This window comes from Octopus bimaculoides, chromosome 10 (genome assembly GCF_046866305.1).
Source record: "Octopus bimaculoides isolate indiv1 chromosome 10, ASM4686630v1, whole genome shotgun sequence".
NCBI lineage: Eukaryota > Metazoa > Mollusca > Cephalopoda > Octopoda > Octopodidae > Octopus > Octopus bimaculoides.
Window position 1 is genome coordinate 24,601,866 of NC_142937.1, and position 20,360 is coordinate 24,622,225.

General features: G+C 34.5%; 1 protein-coding gene across 1 annotated transcript in view; it reads left to right on the forward strand.

The window, feature by feature from the left end:
• The first annotated feature begins 363 nt into the window (after nt 1-363).
• Nucleotides 364-20,360, forward strand: part of LOC106872495 (calcium and integrin-binding family member 2) — a 23,562-nt gene continuing 3,565 nt past the window's right edge. Inside the window, exons 1-5 of the mRNA XM_014919514.3 lie at nt 364-1,357; nt 14,959-14,993; nt 16,613-16,730; nt 18,234-18,381; nt 19,342-19,448. Of these exons, the coding sequence (XP_014775000.1) occupies nt 1,307-1,357; nt 14,959-14,993; nt 16,613-16,730; nt 18,234-18,381; nt 19,342-19,448 (459 nt within the window). The 5' untranslated portion in view covers nt 364-1,306. The remainder of the gene's footprint in view (nt 1,358-14,958; nt 14,994-16,612; nt 16,731-18,233; nt 18,382-19,341; nt 19,449-20,360) is intronic.

Sequence of the window (20,360 nt, forward strand, 5' to 3'; positions counted from 1 at the left end):
ACTACTTCATCGTATCACTGCTGCATAAATCTCTCTGGGAGATGTAAAAATGTATTATTTCTAATAATTATTAATTTCTAGAAAAAAAAAGTTAATATGATTTTTGTTTTGTGAAATTACATCTATGTAGAAAATTTTTTTAAAAATCTGGTGAAAATTTGAAATACTTAAAGTGGTTGGAAGAAATTTAGCAAAATCCTGGCATTTGGTCGAGGAAACTTATTAGCTATCAATAAGTTGGTCATCGATTGATTAAGTCAGAAAAACAAAATGGACATCTTAGTATATGCTGGCTGTTGTCTTAACAACAAGTGACCACTATTAACTGCATCAACTACTCGAACTAGGTGAATCGATTATAACACTACGTGCTAATCCGTCTGAAGTGGTCAAGTGACAAAACATAAAAGAAACGACAGACATCTTCAAGGATTTATTTATTCGTTCATTTATTGTGAGAGTGTTACCATCTGTGTTGACTTTCTCCACCAAACAGCGATTGATTGTATTCCTGTGACAGGGTTTCATATCTATCTTATAGTTTTCTAGAATCTAATCATATTAAAGCAACGTATTCCCTACATCGTTAATGTAATACTATCAACAGCAACAACAACAGACAGTAGAGGGTTTTTATGTGGTCAATCTGTCTGTTAGAAATAACAGCCAGATCTCTTGCGAATTACGTTCTACAGTCTTTGAAAATACAAGGGACGGACACATTGGATAACACAGTTTTATATACTCACTCAGGGCTGACCTGGGGCCAAACAACTACAGCAGCAAACATTACGATTTATTGATGTGGCTAAATACAACACATGGAGGTTACTGCTTGGTTTAAAAACGTTCTTTTTACAGGAGTAGTCAAGAGAGTGGAGCTTGCTCTGAGTCCAGGGGAAAGATATCCATAACTTAGTAAGTGACAACGATGACAACTACACTAATAATAATGCTGACGATAATGTTGTTATTGATGTAAACCACGGAGTCCTACTTAACGTTTTAAATGGAGTCCTACTTAGCTTTCTAAATGGAGTCCTAATTTTACGAAATGTAATTGGGACACGGATTAATTGCGCAGTGATGCCTATGTCCATGTATACGTATATACATATATGTATTTATATAAATATACATGTATATTCAAACTCAACTGAAAATAAAGTGAATGTTAAGGTCTTCCTCGGAGAAATAAACTGTAAGGTCACAAGTGATATGGGATTCGTTTTCATCAATTTGAGCCTTAAATGTGCATCATTAATGGAATAATTATTCATCCGGAAATAGACGTTTGGTGAGAACAATGGGGAACCAAATCGTGACATTTTCTGAAGAACAGTTAAATGCTTACCAGGTGAGTGATTTCGCACCCCCCAAAAATGGAACTTTTAGCTTTTTTTTTATTATTTATGTATCTTTTACATTTACTTGTTTCATTGGACTGGAGTCATGTTTGAGCACCGCCTTGAAGGAATTAGTCGAACAAATCGTCCCCGGTTCTTGTCTTTTAGTCCGGTACTTATTTTATCGACCTCTTTGCCGAACCGTTAAGTTAAGGAAGACTTAAACAAACCAGCACTGGTTGTCAAGCGGTGGAAGACAAACATAAATACAAAGACACACAGACACATATGTATTCATACACACACACACACACACATACACAGATACACACACGCCGCGCACGCGCACACATATAATACATACATGCATACATACATATAAATATAAATAAATATGCATATATATATATATACATATATATGTATATACATACATACATATATATATATATATATATATACATACATATATCTATGTGGCCTGTGTGTGTTCTGTACTCTGGTTATTATTATTTTTTTGTCTACGTTTTGTTTGCAATGTCCTGTATCCAGATATGCACCTATATATACAGGTAGACGTAGGTATGCACATACCTGTACGTATATATGCATATACTCATTTATTATTTGTTTTATATACATACATGTATATATATACATATATATATATATACATATCTATATATACATACATATATATATATATATATATATATATATATATATATATATATATATATATATATATACATGTGTGTGTGTGTGTAGTTCAAAATAATGCAAGAAACAAATATCAGAGACAGGTGAGGAAACAACGAACAAGGTATATTAGTTTGACGCTCTGAAAAAATGAAAGAGTCTTTGACGTTTCGAACCCACGTTCTTCTTACAGAAAGGTATGATGAGAGAAAACAGATGGAGAGAGAGAGAAAAAGTGGAGGAAAAGGAAAACGTCCCTGGATTAACGGTTGCACATATTCAACGAGCTTCCACACAGTTCCCGTCAACCAAATTTACTCATAAGGCATTGGTTTGTCTGGAGTTATAGAAGACATTTACCTAAGGTGCCGCGCAATGGGACTGAACCTAGAACCACATGGTTGCAGAATGAGTTTCTTAACGTTACTACAATAGAAAGCATTTATGAGGGGTGCGAGCACTAACGTAGCTGAAAGAGGACAATGAAGCAGTCAGCCACGGGAGATAGTCTTTGGGGAGAGGCATTTTTGATGCATATTATATTGTATTTTCTGTGACAGGAAGGGGTGACTTGAAGGAGCTTCCTGTAAAGTACAAAGCCTAGCTACGTCATTACAGTTGATGTTCATCTTAAACTTCTACATGTTGATGTCGACATGGAAATTAAAGACAGGGAAACAAATTAACAAGGGAGACACAAACAAATGAAATGAGTATGTGGCGGGAGTGGAGAAAGGACTTGTGGTCGATTGGACTGCTAGGAGTAACAGTCAAATATATCTCAAATAAAGCCTTTAAAAGAAAAGGATGTATCGTATGATATAGTCCTAGATTCATAATATTTGCAATAATAATGATAATAACAGGTCGATAAAGGCTGCAAGTCTTTTGATCACGAGTCTATTCAGTCGAGACCGACATCAGACTAATCAACGACATTATAACAGTACTGGAGATGAAAATTAGGACAAATTGTTTAGAGTAAATTTTTATGAGTGTAACACAGTTGGGAAGCTGAGAGGAGGGAAAGCTGTACTTCAGGAACATATGTTCTAAGCAGTGATGCTGCGAATAAGGGAGCAAGTGTGGGGGGGGGGGACCGCTCTCCCCGCGAACATTTTTTTAACTTGGCGCCTTTTCAACAATTTTTTTAACTCTTTAGTTACCTGAATCAGTAGTTTTAAGTTTCATACATAATGACATTGTTAATGAAACATGAAATTAATGAATGTGGAATGCAATTACGTATATTATAACTAATGAAATATTTCGCGTAATATCAATGACCATGGGATTGCACCTAGAAAGTTACCCTCCCAGGCACAAGTCCGGGCAAGGTTGTTTATGGAAGGCCAGCAGTCGCCCATGCATACCGGCTTCCCCTCTCCACGCCACCGATGTTATCCAAGAGAAAGGCAAAGGGGCCGATACAGCTTGGCACCTGTGATGTCGCAACTTATTTCTACAGCTGAGTTAACTGGAGCAACGTGAAATAAAGTGTCTTGCTCAAGAACACAACACGCAGCCTGGTTCAGGAATCGAACTCACAACCTCATGATCGTAAGCTCGACGCTCTAACCACTGGGCCATGCGCCTTCACGTTCAAGATTTACTGCTTAGATATTTCATAATGTCTTTGTAATTGTTCTGTTCTTTCAGTATCATGATATGATATTCGTTTTTACTTTTACTTATTTCAGTCATTTGACTGCGGCCATGATGGAGCACCGCCTTTAGTCTAGCAAATCGACCCCAGGACTTATTCAGTTGGATACATACATACATACATACATACGCATGTGTGTGTGTGTGTTTGTCGATGTGAAAGGCGATGGATACAGCGAACAAAAATATCATTTGATCTTTAGTTCCAGTCTAGTTACATCCCTTTAACCTTCTGTCCACATCACTTTCTTCCCTTACAAAGTTGATAAAATAAGCAGCACACAAAGAACTTATGTGGGAGGAGTCAATATACTAGGGTAGAACCTGTCGAAAGCGGTGCCCAGCATGACCACATTCCTGGTACTGAAACATTTAAACACCAGGAATGCATGTGTGTATGTATATATATCCCTACCTTCGAAACGCGGAATAGATAAAACAGAGAACAACTGACGAAGGAAATGTTCTTTATGCTGCATGTCTCGTTCCTCTATTTGTTTCTTTCGTTGTTCAGAAAAAAGTTCGTTTTCCATGCTTTGGTTTTTTTTATGTTCTCGTTTCGCATTTTGTTCACGTCATTTTTTTTTTGACGTCCTGTACCCATATATGCATGTATATATACATATATACATGTAGGCATGTACATGTATCTGTGTATATATGCATATATATATATATATATATATATATATATATATATATATATAATATTTATACATATATTTTTTGTTTGCTACTTTGGAACCCTCCGCTTAGCAGGTTAATCCACTTCGCGGGAAGAGCTATTCTAAGAGCGCGTTCTGCCTCATCTTCGAAACGCCTAGTTTAGAATAGAGGCAGATGATGAAGGAAAAGTTCCATAAGTGGCTTGTCTGTTTTCCTATGTGTTCATTCTGTTGTCCGTAAAAAAAGTCCGTTTTTTTTGTGCTTTGTTTATGTTCCCGTTCCTTTTTTGACGTCCTGTACACGGATATGCATCTATATATACATGTAGATGTAGGTATGTACATATATGTATATATACATGCATATGCTCATATATCATTTGTATTATATATATATATATATATATATATATATGGTTCCTGTTAGTGCATATGTTCTCATTCATGTGCGTTAACTACAGCATTAGAGCGTTTTAGCTCTTATTTCTAGCAATGTAGATATTGCCTAACACCCTGGTCGCATTTAGTGGCATTTGTAATTCTCCCTTCTAGTGAAACATTGCAAACTGCTGTTTATATTAATTTTATATGTATCCATTAGCGAATCGCCAAATCATCCAATTATTTGGATGACAAAAACATAAATACTAATGGTGAAATGAGTCCGGAAAGAGCAGAAGCCAAAAATTGATTCATTTTATAACAAAGAATATCCAAAGTCAGCGAATTATATAAAATCATAGAATTTTTGGACGAACTCATTTGACATTTTGTGTGTAATGTTGTGTCCTGTATTGTCCTGTAGCATATATGATTTTTTTTTAATCGTCATAAAAAATTCAAGAACAGAAGTCAAGCTGGGTTAACTGATGAGGCGACGGAAATTACCGAAATTGACGTGTCTGTATTAAGAATTCTCGATCAGCACTTTTCAGACGATTATGGTCCCTGTTAGTGTATATGTTCTCATTCATGTACAGCATTAGAGCGTTTTAGCTCTTATTTCTAGCTATGTAGGTGTTGTCTAACATCCTGGTCGCATTTAGTGACATTTGTAATTCTCCTTTTGGTGAAACATTGTAAACTGCTGTTCATGTTAATCTTATATGTATGTGTGTGTATTGCACAACATACATATAAATACACACACACACACACATATGTTTATATTCAATTATGATACTCTCCGAATTTAGAACCAAAAGAAAATAGTTGGTTAATGTATTTTCCTTATTGATAAAAGAGTGAACACTTTTCAGATTATCACCAATCGATATCATTACGACTCATGGAACTTGTTTTGATTTCATCAGATTTCTTCATTTTCTTTGTATTTTATATATTTCTCCGTTATACTAATGTCATCAAAAATAGCTATATGTTGTTTTTTTTTGTTTTGTTTGATATTTCTTTTTTTTTTCTCTCTCTTTTTTATACTCTCATTTCTTCCTCACTAAAATCTGATTACGACAAGTGTCATTCGTTCTGTTGCAATTTACCAACAAACAACTGTCTGGGAAATGTTGTCTTCTGCTCAAAATTTCGGTATAATTGATTAGTTATCTTTGATTTGCTTTAGATATTGCGTCTTCTTACGTAGTTGTTAAGAACTATTCATATCTATGTCCAGGCGTAGAAATTAAAGAAATCTGCTTAACGAACAGTTTTTTTTTTTATTTTTATTTTTACAGCATATCTTTATTTCTTAACGTACAGAGATATACCGAGAGATTTTTCAAAATATTTTCTTCGTCTCCATGCTCGAGAGGTGAGAGACAAGAAAAGACAAGAAAGATAGTGAGAAACAGAGAGGTAGGATAGGTTTTGAGAGACAGGAGAGATTGTGAGAAAGAGAAAGGAAATGCGAGGGAAAGATTTAAGATTTAAACCAGAATGAAAATAAAGAATTGCTTGTAGTGATAATAACAAGAAGGAATTGATATATATGTTTCCCTTTCATATCCTAGATGACAGAAAATGCCGTCTTCTAATCTTCTTGGTAGAATAATTCAATAATAATTACATTGCTCGTAGTTTGTGAATGTAGAGAAAAAAATAGGCTAAAGTTCAGCGAGATTGTATAGATTTTTATCATGACAAAGTTAACATGTGTTTAGAAATGAGAGTACATTATTTTCGTCTTTTACAAAATTGATTGAATAATCTAATGTGGAAATATATACGTATATTTTGTTTGTTTTAGAAAGTAAATTCAGTAATATGTAATAGAAAATGTACCATACATATGTTTGTGTCTGTAAGGTAAGAGTCTCTAAGAAGCAGATATTTAACAGTAACAAAGATAAACGTAGATAGCATACGTGTTTTGGGGAAAGAGAGCTAATCTGTTATGCCGACCGCAGTTCTCAACTGGTACTTATTTAATCAACCTCGAAAGGATGATAGCAAAGTCAACCTCGGCAGAATTTAAACTCAGAACGTAAAGACGGACGGAATGCCGCTAAGCATTTTGTCCGGCGCTAACGATAGTACCACCTCGCCACCTAATGGTTTCAAATGTTAGCGTAAGACCAGTCATTTCGGGGAAGGTAGTAAGTTGATTACATCGACTCCAGTTCTCAACTGGTACTTAATTTATCGACCCCGAAAGGATGAAAGGCAGAGTCAACTTCGGCAGAATTCGAACTCAGAACGTAAAGACGGGCGAAATGCCGCTATGCATTTTGCCCGGCATACTTACGATTCTGCCAGCTCGCCACATTATGTACAAATATAATAATTATTATTATTATACCTGCGTTTGTTTTAATATTAACATTCAAAAAGACGGCGAGCTGGCAGAAACGTTAGCACACCGGGGGAAATGCTTAGCGGTATTTCGTCTGCCGTTAAGTTCTGAGTTCAAATTCCGCTGAGGTCGACTTTGCCTTTCATTCTTTCAGGGTCGATTAAATAAGTACCAGTTACGCATCGGGATCGATATAATCGACTTAATCCGTTTGTCTGTCCTTGTTTGTCCCCTCTGTGTGTAGCCCCTTTGTGGGCAGTAAAGAAATAAGAAACGTTAGCACGCCGGACGAAATGTTTAGCGGTATTTCGTCTGTCTTTATGTTCTGAGTTCAAATTCCGCCGAGGTCGACATTGCCTTTCATTCTTTCAGGCTCGACAGATTAGGTACCAGTTGCGTACTGGGGTCGATCTAATCGACTGGTCCCCTCTCCCAAAATTTCGGGCTTTGTGCCTAGAGTAAGAAAAGAATATTAACATTAAAAAAAATCAACCTTGGCCCTGTGTTTGCAGCCTCTAAGCAAACTTTGTTTCCGCACTGATGTCCGTTGTTGCTTCCTGCCGTCCGTTTGAAGAATCTGCAAAGATCAGCAGTTAGGCTTGCCTTGTATCGAGTGAATTAAGCCAAAAACAAACTGTGTGTTGTTTAAATAACTTCCCCACCTCCAAAACAGAAAACAGTTATTCATAGACACTACTAGTCTCTTGTTAAATTTTTTGATTGGTTAATATAACACACGTGGCAGCAGTGAAACTAAAATGTTATTACCAATCTTTGTTAGCTTCACATAAAAAGTTTCCACTAATGTTGTTGTTACTCTTCTTGCTATTATAGGACGGCTCTGTTGCAGTTGCTGATCCTTTGATCGTTTAGAAATAATAAATTTCTAAATCTCTCAGAGAGATTTATGCAGTAGTGATACGACGAAGTAGTTGTATACTGTCAACTTAATGTGACAGTCCCCTGAAGGGAATAATACTACTGTTGATTAAACCTAGGAAGTTGCACCGCTTCCTGTCGGCCTTGACACATTTTTTTGTGTCCTTGTAAACATAAGGACACAGGAAATGTGTCAAGGCCGATAGGAAGCGGTGCTGCTTCCTAGGGCTAAATAGCAGTAGTATTATTCCCTTGAGGGGACTGCCACATTAAGTTGACAGTATACAACTACTCCTTCGATTGTTGTTGTTCCTTTTATCAAGGTTTTAGATGGTGACGACGAAGAGGAGGAGAAGGAGGAGGAGGAGGGGGATAGATGCTCTTCGGCTAGGCGCCAACTGGCCAAAGAGATAAAACTGATAGTGGGTTCCGTATTTATAATTTTTAATAATTAAATTATGTCAGACTAGACAAAGGGTTTTCCTTCTATTACCTGCCCGAACCCTGTTTAACCTAAGAAGGTAACATAACCGTTAGAACTTAACTAAGTATGACAGTTGATACTCATAGATTTCTAAGTGCAGAAGTCGAGAACAATAGGAAAGGAACTTTAGAAAAACGTAGATTCGGTTTCGAGTCCTAGCTTAGAATCCAGGAAGCTATTCATTTTATGCGCGCACACACATACTTACATACGTGTGTGTGGGCGGGTGGGTGAGTGTATATGCGTGTGTGCATGTGTGTGTTTGTGTGTATGTGTGTGTGTGTTATGTTAAAACTCAAAGTTTGTCTGTTTTCCTGCCATTTGAATAAGATGATAAAGATTACAAGTAAAATAGTCCTTTCCTACTTTAAGAAAAATAGTCAAGTTGAAAATGTCGACACTTCAGAAAGTCATTGGAGCTACCACCGTCCGTCCTTTTTTGTTTTTCTTACTTTCTTTTTTCTTCTTTTAAACATTTATACAATTTTTGAGTGCCGTGAACTGAACGAAGAATTCTCCCTATATTTTTATGAGATATTTTTTGAATCACGGGTACTTGATTTTATTTTTTTTTCTTAAAGAAGAAAATTACTGTTCTATTTAAAATAAAATATTGATCTTTATCATCTTAATCAAAATGCAGAAAAAACAGAGAGACTGTCTCTTTATAGACAAAGATCAGTTGTAATGGTAAGAGTTGAATCTCATAAGAATGGAAACAAAAACAACAAATAGGTTGTACCTTATAATGAAATTCTTTCAAGAACATTCAAATGCCACTGCAACCTTGAAATCGTTGCTTCAGTGAGGTAAATTAAGTACATCATTAAATAGACGCCGAAAGGAAATGACCATGCTGCTGTTCAAATAAACAATGATAACAAAATTAGTGAATATCTAATGAGTAGGTATATTATACCATCTGAAGCAGTTGCATCAATTCATGAAAGAGCACTTGCAATAGTGAGACTGCGAGTTCATCTACCAGATGAGCAAAGAATATTGTTCAGAAATGATGAGGATACATATGGTTGTCAATGAACGACATATGAGAACAACATTGACAGAATTCTTTTTATTGTGCATCAATAATGACTTTGCAAAAACATTACTTTATCCTGAGGCACCCAAGTATTTCACTTGGAGCAGTAGTAACAAAAAATAGCAAAGATAAAAGCGAGGAAAAAAGTTGAAGGCTATTTGAACGTTTCGAAAGAAGAAACACTTGGTCGTGTCATGTTGTTACACCAAAGGCAGAAGAACTGTGTTATTTAAGAGTTTTATTGTATGAAATCGTATTTTTACCTTACCCGCCGCGCATCGACATTTTCAACTTGGAGTGGTTGTGACCCAACGGGTCACGGTGGGTACATCTAGTATATATATATATATATATATATATATATATATATATATATATATATATATATATATATATATTACATACATATAAGAGGGATGACAACTAAGTGGACATCTATTTTACTAGAAGTAGACCATTTGGTGGTCATCCCTCTTATATGTATGTAATATAATTTTTCTGAATCTTCAGATTTTTTCAATTTCCTAGGCCACTGGTTTTAAATTGATATTAAATAAATATTCAATTTTTCACCCTTAAGGGTTCCGCCTGAAACGTCATACTCTCTCTCTCTTTCCTTTCCCGAGCGTCCAATAACACTATCCGTATCACGTCCTCACTTTGTTGTTTTTTTGTTTTCGTTTTTTGTGTTTTTTGAACTTATATATATATATATATATATATATATATATATATACTTTATTTAAAAGCAGCAGAAATATAACAAAAAAACCGTTACTCTGAGTTTCACGTTCCCGTTCATCGGACAGTTTTGTTAGAAATGGAGGAAGGATAACGATGCAATCGAAAGTAATATAAAATTAAAAATTTAAAACACATGGATTCGTCTGATTGGTTGTTTCAAATAAGGGCCATGGATTGGTCGTTTCAATTAACGGTCAATGATGTGTAATTCACAGACCAAATAAATTTAATACAGATTCACCCTATTAAAAAATATCGAAGAAAACCTTAAATAGAAAAATGGGCTCCAAATACATATAGATAATTAATTATATTCGAATTAACGCTTTAAAATCAAATCAATAAAATAAAGCATACGCTGCATTCAAAATAAAATAAAATAAAATAATATAAAATAAAATAAAATACAATAGCGTGTATGTATACAAGGCTATCCACAACATATATATATATATCTACATATAAATATATACATCGAAATATACAGCTGCATACGCACAGACAATCTACGTATATAGGTCTATATTTACAAGGCACAGATATATACATAAGTACAAATCTACACACATATACGTACACACGTATATAAGCCTGCGCATGGAAAACCTATGCACTGGTAATGACAATTGTATCTTAATCTATGGAGTGGAGGGGTAAAGAGTAACGTATCTATAATAACGTTAAATATGGGAAAAGGGGGTGGCGGGGGGAATGTAGTTGTCATAAAAAAAGGGAAAGGAGAAAGAAAGAGAATAAAGATTTGATTTGATTTTAAAGCGTTAATTCGAATATAATTAATTATCTATAATATGTATTTGGAGCCCATTTTTCTATTTAAGGTTTTCTTCGATATTTTTTAATAGGGTGAATCTGTATTAAATTTATTTGGTCTGTGAATTACACATCATTGACCGTTAATTGAAACGACCAATCCATGGCCCTTATTTGAAACAACCAATCAGACGAATCCATGTGTTTTAAATTTTTAATTTTATATTACTTTCGATTGCATCGTTATCCTTCCTCCATTTCTAACAAAACTGTCCGATGAACGGGAACGTGAAACTCAGAGTAACGGTTTTTTTTTGTTATATTTCTGCTGCTTTTAAATAAAGCATATTACTCTACCTCTGGTATTTGAGTACTCTTTTTTCCACCTTGTTGCACATTTCATGTGCTTACTCCGGTATATATATATATATATATATATATATATATATATATATATATATATATGCATGTATGTATATACATATATATGTATGTATGTATGTATGTATACACATACTGATACTTATACATATTTGTGTGTATCTATGTGAGCATATATGTAAACGTGTACGTATGCGTATACACGAGCGTTAGTATATGGTGATGCAATCCAACTAATAACTTATGAATTGATGAATCGGAGAAATATGACACGATATCTTCTTACAAGTAGACAAAAGACAGAAATTCTATTGATTTCAACGTCGTTGTAAGAATTTAACTCTTTCTTTCCAGCAAGTGTTATTAACAAAGAAACTGTCTCGCCAGACAAATATGCAGATTTTATAACATTTTTTTATAGCACGTCTCCAATTCCACCTCTATTAAGATTATTGGTTTAAGACGCTTGAAATCTGTCATTTATTTTGCTTTGTTATGCATTCTGCTAAGCATTTATAGGAAATAGGTTACAGACAAGACTATATGGTTAGGAAGATCATTTTACTGTGGAACGGTTGTGAATTTGACTCCACGGTACCTGAGGCTATTGCCTTCTGTTATAGTCGCAGATTGACTATTACCTTGTGAATGAAAATCGGTATCTGAAAATGGTGTTGAAGACTGCCGTGTGTGTGTGTGTATGTACATGCATAACAATGCTGACCACGAACTCAATCATACAATGAATATTTTAAATGGATCATGTTGCTGACTGCAATGGGTATGCACTCAGTCCAATTTGGTTGGGAAATCTTCATACAATACAACGAAATGAGTATACACCTGTTGTCTTCAGCATTTTTACAAATATATTCGTGGTCTGATCAATAAGTATCCGGACTGTTGCCATATTAATAAAGCTAAAGCACGCAGCGCAAAGCCGCTTGGCACAGATTGACCTTGAACTCTGCTGTGCGCGTGCTCTAAGTTTTAACGTTCTAACTCATTTCTGCTGTTTACAGCAGTGCTTGGAAAGAAGGTGTGTAGCGTGTGATCGTCGCATCGACCATGACAGAAAGTTGGGCAGAGAATCTGCATCAAATTTTGCCAAAAGTTTGGCTATACCTGCTCAGAGGCCTACGCAAAGTTTTCAAAAAGTTTTCATCATTCTTGATACAGTCAAAGAGATCTTGTGCAACTGAAAGCTGAGTGTCTTTTTGATCAGATGAAAGCAGATTTGGCACAAACTTGGCAGACACGCGCCTCATACTCAAATCTTCAATGATAATGGACTGAACTGAAGCATAACTAATCTGCACATCCTCTGATAACTCATGGATGGTGATTCGACGATTTCTCCTCACAACTCCAAGCACCTCTGCGATGCTTTCCTCAGTTCTGCTTGTTGCGGCTTTCCCAAAACGTTTGTCAATATCGACATCTTTTCGGCCGTCTTGGAAACATCTGAACCATTCGTACACTTGTGAGCAGCTCATACACTCCTCTCCATACACTTTCTGCAACTCTGCATAAGCCTCTGAGCAGGTATCGCCGTGACAACTTTCTCTGTCATGGTCAATGCAACGATCACACGCTATACACGTTCATTCCAAGCACTGCTGTAAACGGCAGAAGTGAACTAGAACGTTAAACTTAGTGCGCATGCACAGTAAAGTTCAAGGTCAATCTATGCCAAGCGGCTTTGCTCTGCATACTTTAGCTTCGTTACAATGGCAACAGTCTAGATACTTATTGATCAAACCTCGAGTGTGTGGGGAGGTGTTTAATTTTCAAGGCAAGATCCGGAGAAATAGTTACCAGGGTAGCCAAATGTCACATAAGCACATTAAGATATTAATAACCACACATACATGGGTAATAATTCCAGGGGAAAGTGAGACGTGATTTAGAGAACATAAGAGAAATGGAAAATAGAGACAAACGCACAAGATATAATTTAAATCACTTATATCGCCGACATATGTTTCGATGGATACATTAACATTAATCCGGGAGGGGGGGAAATAATGTGGAATAATGTATTAGTCGCATCAGGGAGGAGATTATAAATAACAGTGCTCAATAATAAGCCGTTTTAGAGATGCAAGAAATTATGTTATATAATATATAATATATTTAAAATAAAAGGTGGATAGAAAACGCTAGTAATTTTTAAATACCGTTAAGAATTTGACCTCATATGACGAGAGAAGAAAAGAAGGAAGAGAGAAAGAAAATTCAAGGAGTAATGGAGGAATAGACAAATAGAATGTGAATGACAAATGGATAGAAATGATAAAGGAAAGAATGGGATGTATGGGACGAAAAGAATAAAGTAAAAGTTACAGATATTATTAGGCAAATGAGGTAAATATAATTTGAAATAGCTGCTGGAAGTGTGTGTTTTTTCCAATGTAAACACCTGTAAACACGTTCTTTAAAGGTGTTGACAAGTATGCATTTGGAAAAAAAGATAAATACTTGTTCGTCCGTACAAAGAGGGCAAAAAGATTTGCGTTTATCATAAGGGAACGATCTTGACGAAATTTTCCAGTCCAAAGAAAATTGTTTATTACAGCCTTTGAGATGCCAAATTAGTTTTGTAAGAGCTGTTGCATTACGTTTATTGATATACTTAAATGCAGACAAATGATTGGCTTCGTGTCTTTTTAATTCCGTGGAGGAAAGTCCAGCATAAAAAAAATTCTTTAGTTCCTGAAGAAACTTTGCATTCACAAACAACATTTTTAATTTTACAATTTCCGTTCAGAACGCATCTTCTATTCGGACCACAGTTACAAGTAATACTTCTATTGATATTATTATTTAAAGAGTGATTATTATTATTAATATTATTGTTATTATAGTTATTGAACGAATCCCTTTTACCGTTAAGAATATAGTTGTTATGTGAAGAGATAATTTGCAGGAGGTTATTAGTGTTAGAGAAACAAATTCTCATACGATGTGAGTTGATAATAGAGTGGTACCTCGAGTTTTTGTGGAAGTTCCTTTCGATGGCTTCACGAAACAGGTAAGTAAGGTTACTATTAATTTGTTTGACGTATGGAATAACAAACCAAATAGTTCCACTAGGGTCGATAGGTAGCCTCATTCAACTAATAAAGATTGATAAAATACCAGACTAAATTCTGGGGCCAAAATTCCTTGAAGATGGTGGACCAGCATTTGGTGCAGGTCTCTAGCGTCATAATAACCTCATTAGCAGTGGGGTTTTTTTCCATTTCCCTTACAAGCTACGGCAGCTGCCCGTCCTCCTCTAACTAAACTTGAATTACAATATTTAATTTTATCCCTCCAGATTTCGAGTTCAAACCCAGTAAAGACCAATGAAATAAGTACCAAAATAAACTACAGTTGGTTCTGTCAACGATAGCCAATTGTACTACAAATATCCACCTTGTTTCTAATCATACAAAACATAACATTAGTAACACATATTGTATCTGAATATGTTCTTTTTTATTCTAAATTTAATTCTTTGTTAATTTTTTTTACCTCTTTTCTCTTAGGATTGCACATTTTTCAACAGAAAAGATATTTTAAGGTAAGTACTACGGGTCTAACATGAAATATAATTATGACATTGCAAAAATACACACACATATACACATCCTCATATATACACAGAATCTAATCTTTGTTGAGGAGACTTCATAAAACTGAAACATGATCAAAATTACATGACATACTTGCCGTAATATTTAAAGTAACATTAGTCATTGACTAGTATTGTAGTATTGTCATTTCTTCACCACATAACTTATTTCTAATTAGTTATTTAAAGTTTTCTGCAATAAATGAGGCAATACTAAGTTAACCAAGGATAGCTGAATTCATTTACTGAAAAACATGTGAAGCACTACCAGAAAAAATATTTGTCATTAATATCGCAATGTGACGTTCAGCAAATAAGATAATAATTATTAAGAATTTATTAAATACCGACTATTTGACTCTGACATTTATTTTATGAGAAATACTTTGGTGACCGACGAATGACTAACAATGACCTTAAATACAGTAGCTGTAGTAGATTCCAGACTGTCTTCAACAAATACATGATTACAATCTTTGAAGTCATTTGTGTCACTTTTTGTTGCTGACGTGGATTGGCAAAAGTGATATCTACCATATTTTATCTCAATTGGTCGACATATGTACTCAGACCCAGATGCAGAATGTCTCTTTGAGGCATTAGCAACTTTAAAATTACCGTAAATATCAACCTCAAAATAGAGAATTTTCCAGACACAGCATATAATTTTTATGGCAAACAATTTCAACCAGACTTTAGACCAAATTATTTAATATATGGGCCATAACTCCAAACCTACTCACAAGTTTCAGTATAAGAATCTATTATGATGTAGCCTCATTCAATAGAATAATGAGCCTGTACAATGATATTCTATCAACTAGCATTTTAAAGATATTCTCAAATATCTCGAACACACACAGCCCTGTTAGAAAATATGCAAAAGAAAGATCATGTGGTTTAATTCACTTTATTCAGATCAATACAGGAACGATATTCTCCATTTCGAAAATTGCACGTTCTTCCTAAAGTTAAATACAGAAAAATCTTCAACATAAATTCATTCAAAATGAGACGCTCAGCGCTAACAAATATCATACTTGATTAATAATTTTAAAAACAGCGAATAATTTGGATACAGATTATCAGAAATAACATTAACACCTCAAAATATAATTGCCATTTACCAACCGTTTGTCTAGTCAATAGTAACTGTCTAGAAAATTCAGTTGTCTATGCAGCCATAGTCATATCTAAAATTAATCAGAATGGAATAGATTATATATTATTAACAGCAGATCAATTTAAAATTAGATTTTATCAACATGGGTATATATTCACAACATTAGAAATACAATTCAACACTTGTCCAGCAACACTTATCTGGTTTTGAAAAAGTAATTTAATCTGTAGCATTAAATGGTGCTTTGGTCACTTCTGTAGTTAGCATATTTATGAGAAATTCCTAACTATGAGACACAATACTTAAAACACTATTATACATAAAACTATGTGTATTTATAAATATCAAATACATCCACACTCAGACATTGGTAAACTTTTAATGCTGAAAATTACTCGAGAGTATGCCTGCATATGTTTATAACAGTTTCTTCTTCATATTTTAGGGTATTTGGACGTTTTAAAGAACTTTCTCCGGATACCGTTCCAATGAAAATGACTACTAAAGATGCTACCAGTTTAAAAATTCCTCTTGAATTATTGGAAAAGCTGCCTGAGTTCAAAGTTTGTAATTTGTTCATATTTCATAAATAATATATCTCATCTCAGACTAAATTTTCACAAATACGTTATTCATAATTCCCGATATAATTGACAGTATTACGTAACTATAATTAGATTTTGTCATTATAACTTCCTCAGTTTTTCTGTCTGTCTGTCTCTTTCTCTCTCTCTCTCTCTCTCTCTCTATCTCTCTCTCTCTAACACACACACACACACACACACACACACACAAACACACACACATTGTTTGATTCTGTCTGAAGAATTTCTAACATATGACATGTTTCGCCTACATGTACAATTTTTACAACTCTTATTAGCAAATGAAACACGTCTAATGGTGAGTAAATAATACCAAAATATTTGTCCAATCTCCTGTTTATATATGTATATATGTATATATATATATATATATATATATATATGTATATATATATATATATATAAGGATAAGATCGATATTTAAATACCGAATCAAGTGGCCAGCATGGGAATAAAAACCATCAAAGGTAATAATTATTCAAAATTATAATTTAGGGTATCTAAGAGATACCACCACACTGGAAATAGCAAGCATACGTGCATACAGAAAAGAGATACGCATATGTATTGATGTATGTACGTATACATGACAACACACCCCTTCACTCACTCTTTCTATCTCTCTCTTCCTCTCTCTCTTTATTCTCTCTCTTCCTCTCTCTCTCTCTCTCTCTCTTTCACACACACACACACGTCCATTTCATATACACGTACATACATTTTTCACTTTCTCCTCTCTTTCACTTTAAAACAAAAGTAAATAAATAAAAGATTTTTATGGAAATTAACGAACTCCGGATGATGAAATCACATTTAATTAAAAATATTTCTTAATGATTAAAATATTGTGTACGTCAAAAAGTCGACGGTGTTTCTTTTTCTTAGAGAGCGCGAAAACTATGCGTGTGTGTATATGTCACAGATAGCGGACGTGTGTCTGTGTTGATTTACACGTCATAACATTCATTATATGTGTGTGTATTCTGTATATGTGTATGTGTGTTGACGTCACGGAAGCCTTCGTCAAAACATAAACAAAATTTGTGTTTAATCGTTTAAATAGATATCCAAACGTTACAAAAATTTGTACTGCACTGCTGAAGGTAAGTACGAAAATAAATATGTAAAAAAAAGTTAAGTTAAAATATACTATTTCTGAGGTATTTCAGTTACACACAAACATTCCTAGAGTTTTAGTATTATCAATATATATATATATACACACACACATTTGTACATTTGCCAGAGAAAACTACATTGGAGCTTTGAGTTTTAAGACATTTTTAATGATCTTACAAATTCTAAGTTTATTGGAATTAGACCACAGAAAAATTGTCATTGACTCTATCATCATCATCACCATCATTGCCATCATCATTGTCATTGTCATTGTCATCATCATTATTCTCATTATCTTCATTCTAATTTTTTTTATTATTACTATCTTACTTTTTCTTGCAGGAGAATCCATTTCGTCAAAGAATTTTCCAAGTGTTTTCAGCAGACAATTCAGGAAATTTAACTTTTGACGAATTCCTCGATTTGTTTTCTATTTTCTCCGACTCGGCACCAAGGGAACTAAAAGCATCATACGCTTTTAAGATATATGGTATATTTAAGACATTACTTTCACTTTTAGGAGGGCTTGACATTGTTGGTAGATTACAAGATATTGAAGATTTGAGATATATATATATATATATATATATATATATATATATATATATATATATTTGAAGAAAAGCAACACAAATTCAATAGGTTATAGCAGTACGTACGTTTCGTACAAACTTCATTTATTCATGTAGTGAGAACACTACATAAAATGTGCAATGAAAATGTACGTACTGCTATAACCTATTGAATTTTTGTTGCTTTTCTTCAAATTTTATTCACCAAATCTCTTGATTTTGTTTTTGGTTTTTACTCTACCAAATTCTGGTGCCTCAAACATTTTAAGTACCACATTTAATCTTTTGATTAAATCTATATTATTATTATATATATATATATATATATATATATATATATATATATATATATATATATATATATATATATATAGAGAGAGAGAGAGAGAGAGAGAGAGAGAGAGAGAGAGAGAGAGAGATAGAGAGAGACACCGTGATATCTCGCAGTATGAGTTTAATTCGTTCCATGACCGAGCTCGTCTTATGATTTGCTCGTTTTACAAATCAATTTTTCCCATTGAAATTAACTAAAATATAATTAATCCGTTCCAGCCCTGCAAAACCGCTCTTTCTATAATAACTCGACTGATTCATTGTCTATTGTTAATTCACTGCCTATAGACAATTCCCCTCCTGATGTTTGTTTGTTTGTGTGTGTGTGTGTCTGTGTGTCCATGTGCATGCAAATGTGTGTGTGTATGTGTCCGTGTGTGCGTGTATGCATGTGTGCATGCGTGCATGTGTGTGTGCGCGCGCGCGTGCATGCAAATGTGTGTATGCATGTGTCTGTGTGTGTGTGTGTGTGTGCATGCGTGCGTACGTGTGTGTGTGTGTGTATGTTTGTATGGTTTTATCATTATAGAATATTTTCCTTCCAGATTTTGACAATGATAAATCTCTTGGAAAAACAGATTTAGACAAAACACTGGAATGTCTGACTCGCAATGAATTAACAGAGAAGGAAAGAGAAATTATTGTAAATAAAGTAAGTTTAATTACAAGAAAGGATTTCTTTAAACATGATTTTCTTTGCTCCTTCTAACAAACCTGCATTATTTAGTAGGGAATTTTGGGCAAAGCCTACTTTATTGGAAGAATTCAGACTAGGTCACTGGTTCAAGGTTAATCCCTCACCTTCCACCATCAGTCTTAGAGTTCCTATATAATGCTTTGAGGCCCCTTGTTAACAAAATGCCCCAGGAAGTCTCACAAAAATTAAAGGCATAAATTCCTTTCAGTTATTTAAGGTGGAGAGCTGGTAGAGTCGTTAGCAAACCAAATAAACTGCCTAGAAGCATTTCATCTGTCTCTATGTTCTGAGCTAATGAGGTCGACTTTGTCTTTTATCCTTTGAGGGTTGATTAAATAAGTAACAGTTGAACAATGGGACTGGAAGATGAAATCTTCCACACAGCAGAAGTGACTGTGTGGTAAGTAGCTTGCTTACCAACCACATGGTTCCGAGTTCAGTCCCACTGCATGGCATCTTGGGTAAGTGTCTTCTACTAAAAGCCTCGGGCCAACCAAAGCCTTGTGAGTGGATTTGGTAGACGGCAACTGAAAGAAGCCCGTCATATATATGTATATTTATATATATATATATATATATATATATATATATATATACATATGTGTGTGTGTGTGTGTGTGTGTGTGTGTGTGTGTGTGTGTTTGTCTCCCTAGCATTGCGTGACAACCGATGATGGTGTGTTTATGTCCCTGTCACTTAGCGATTCGGCAAAAGAGACCGATAGAATAAGTACTAGGCTTACAAAGAACAAGTCCTGGGGGTCGATTTGTTCGACTAAAGGTGGTGCTCCAGCATGGCCGCAGTCAAATGACTGAAACAAGTTAAAGTAAAAGTAAGTAAGTAAGTACAGCTTCCATCAACAAAATT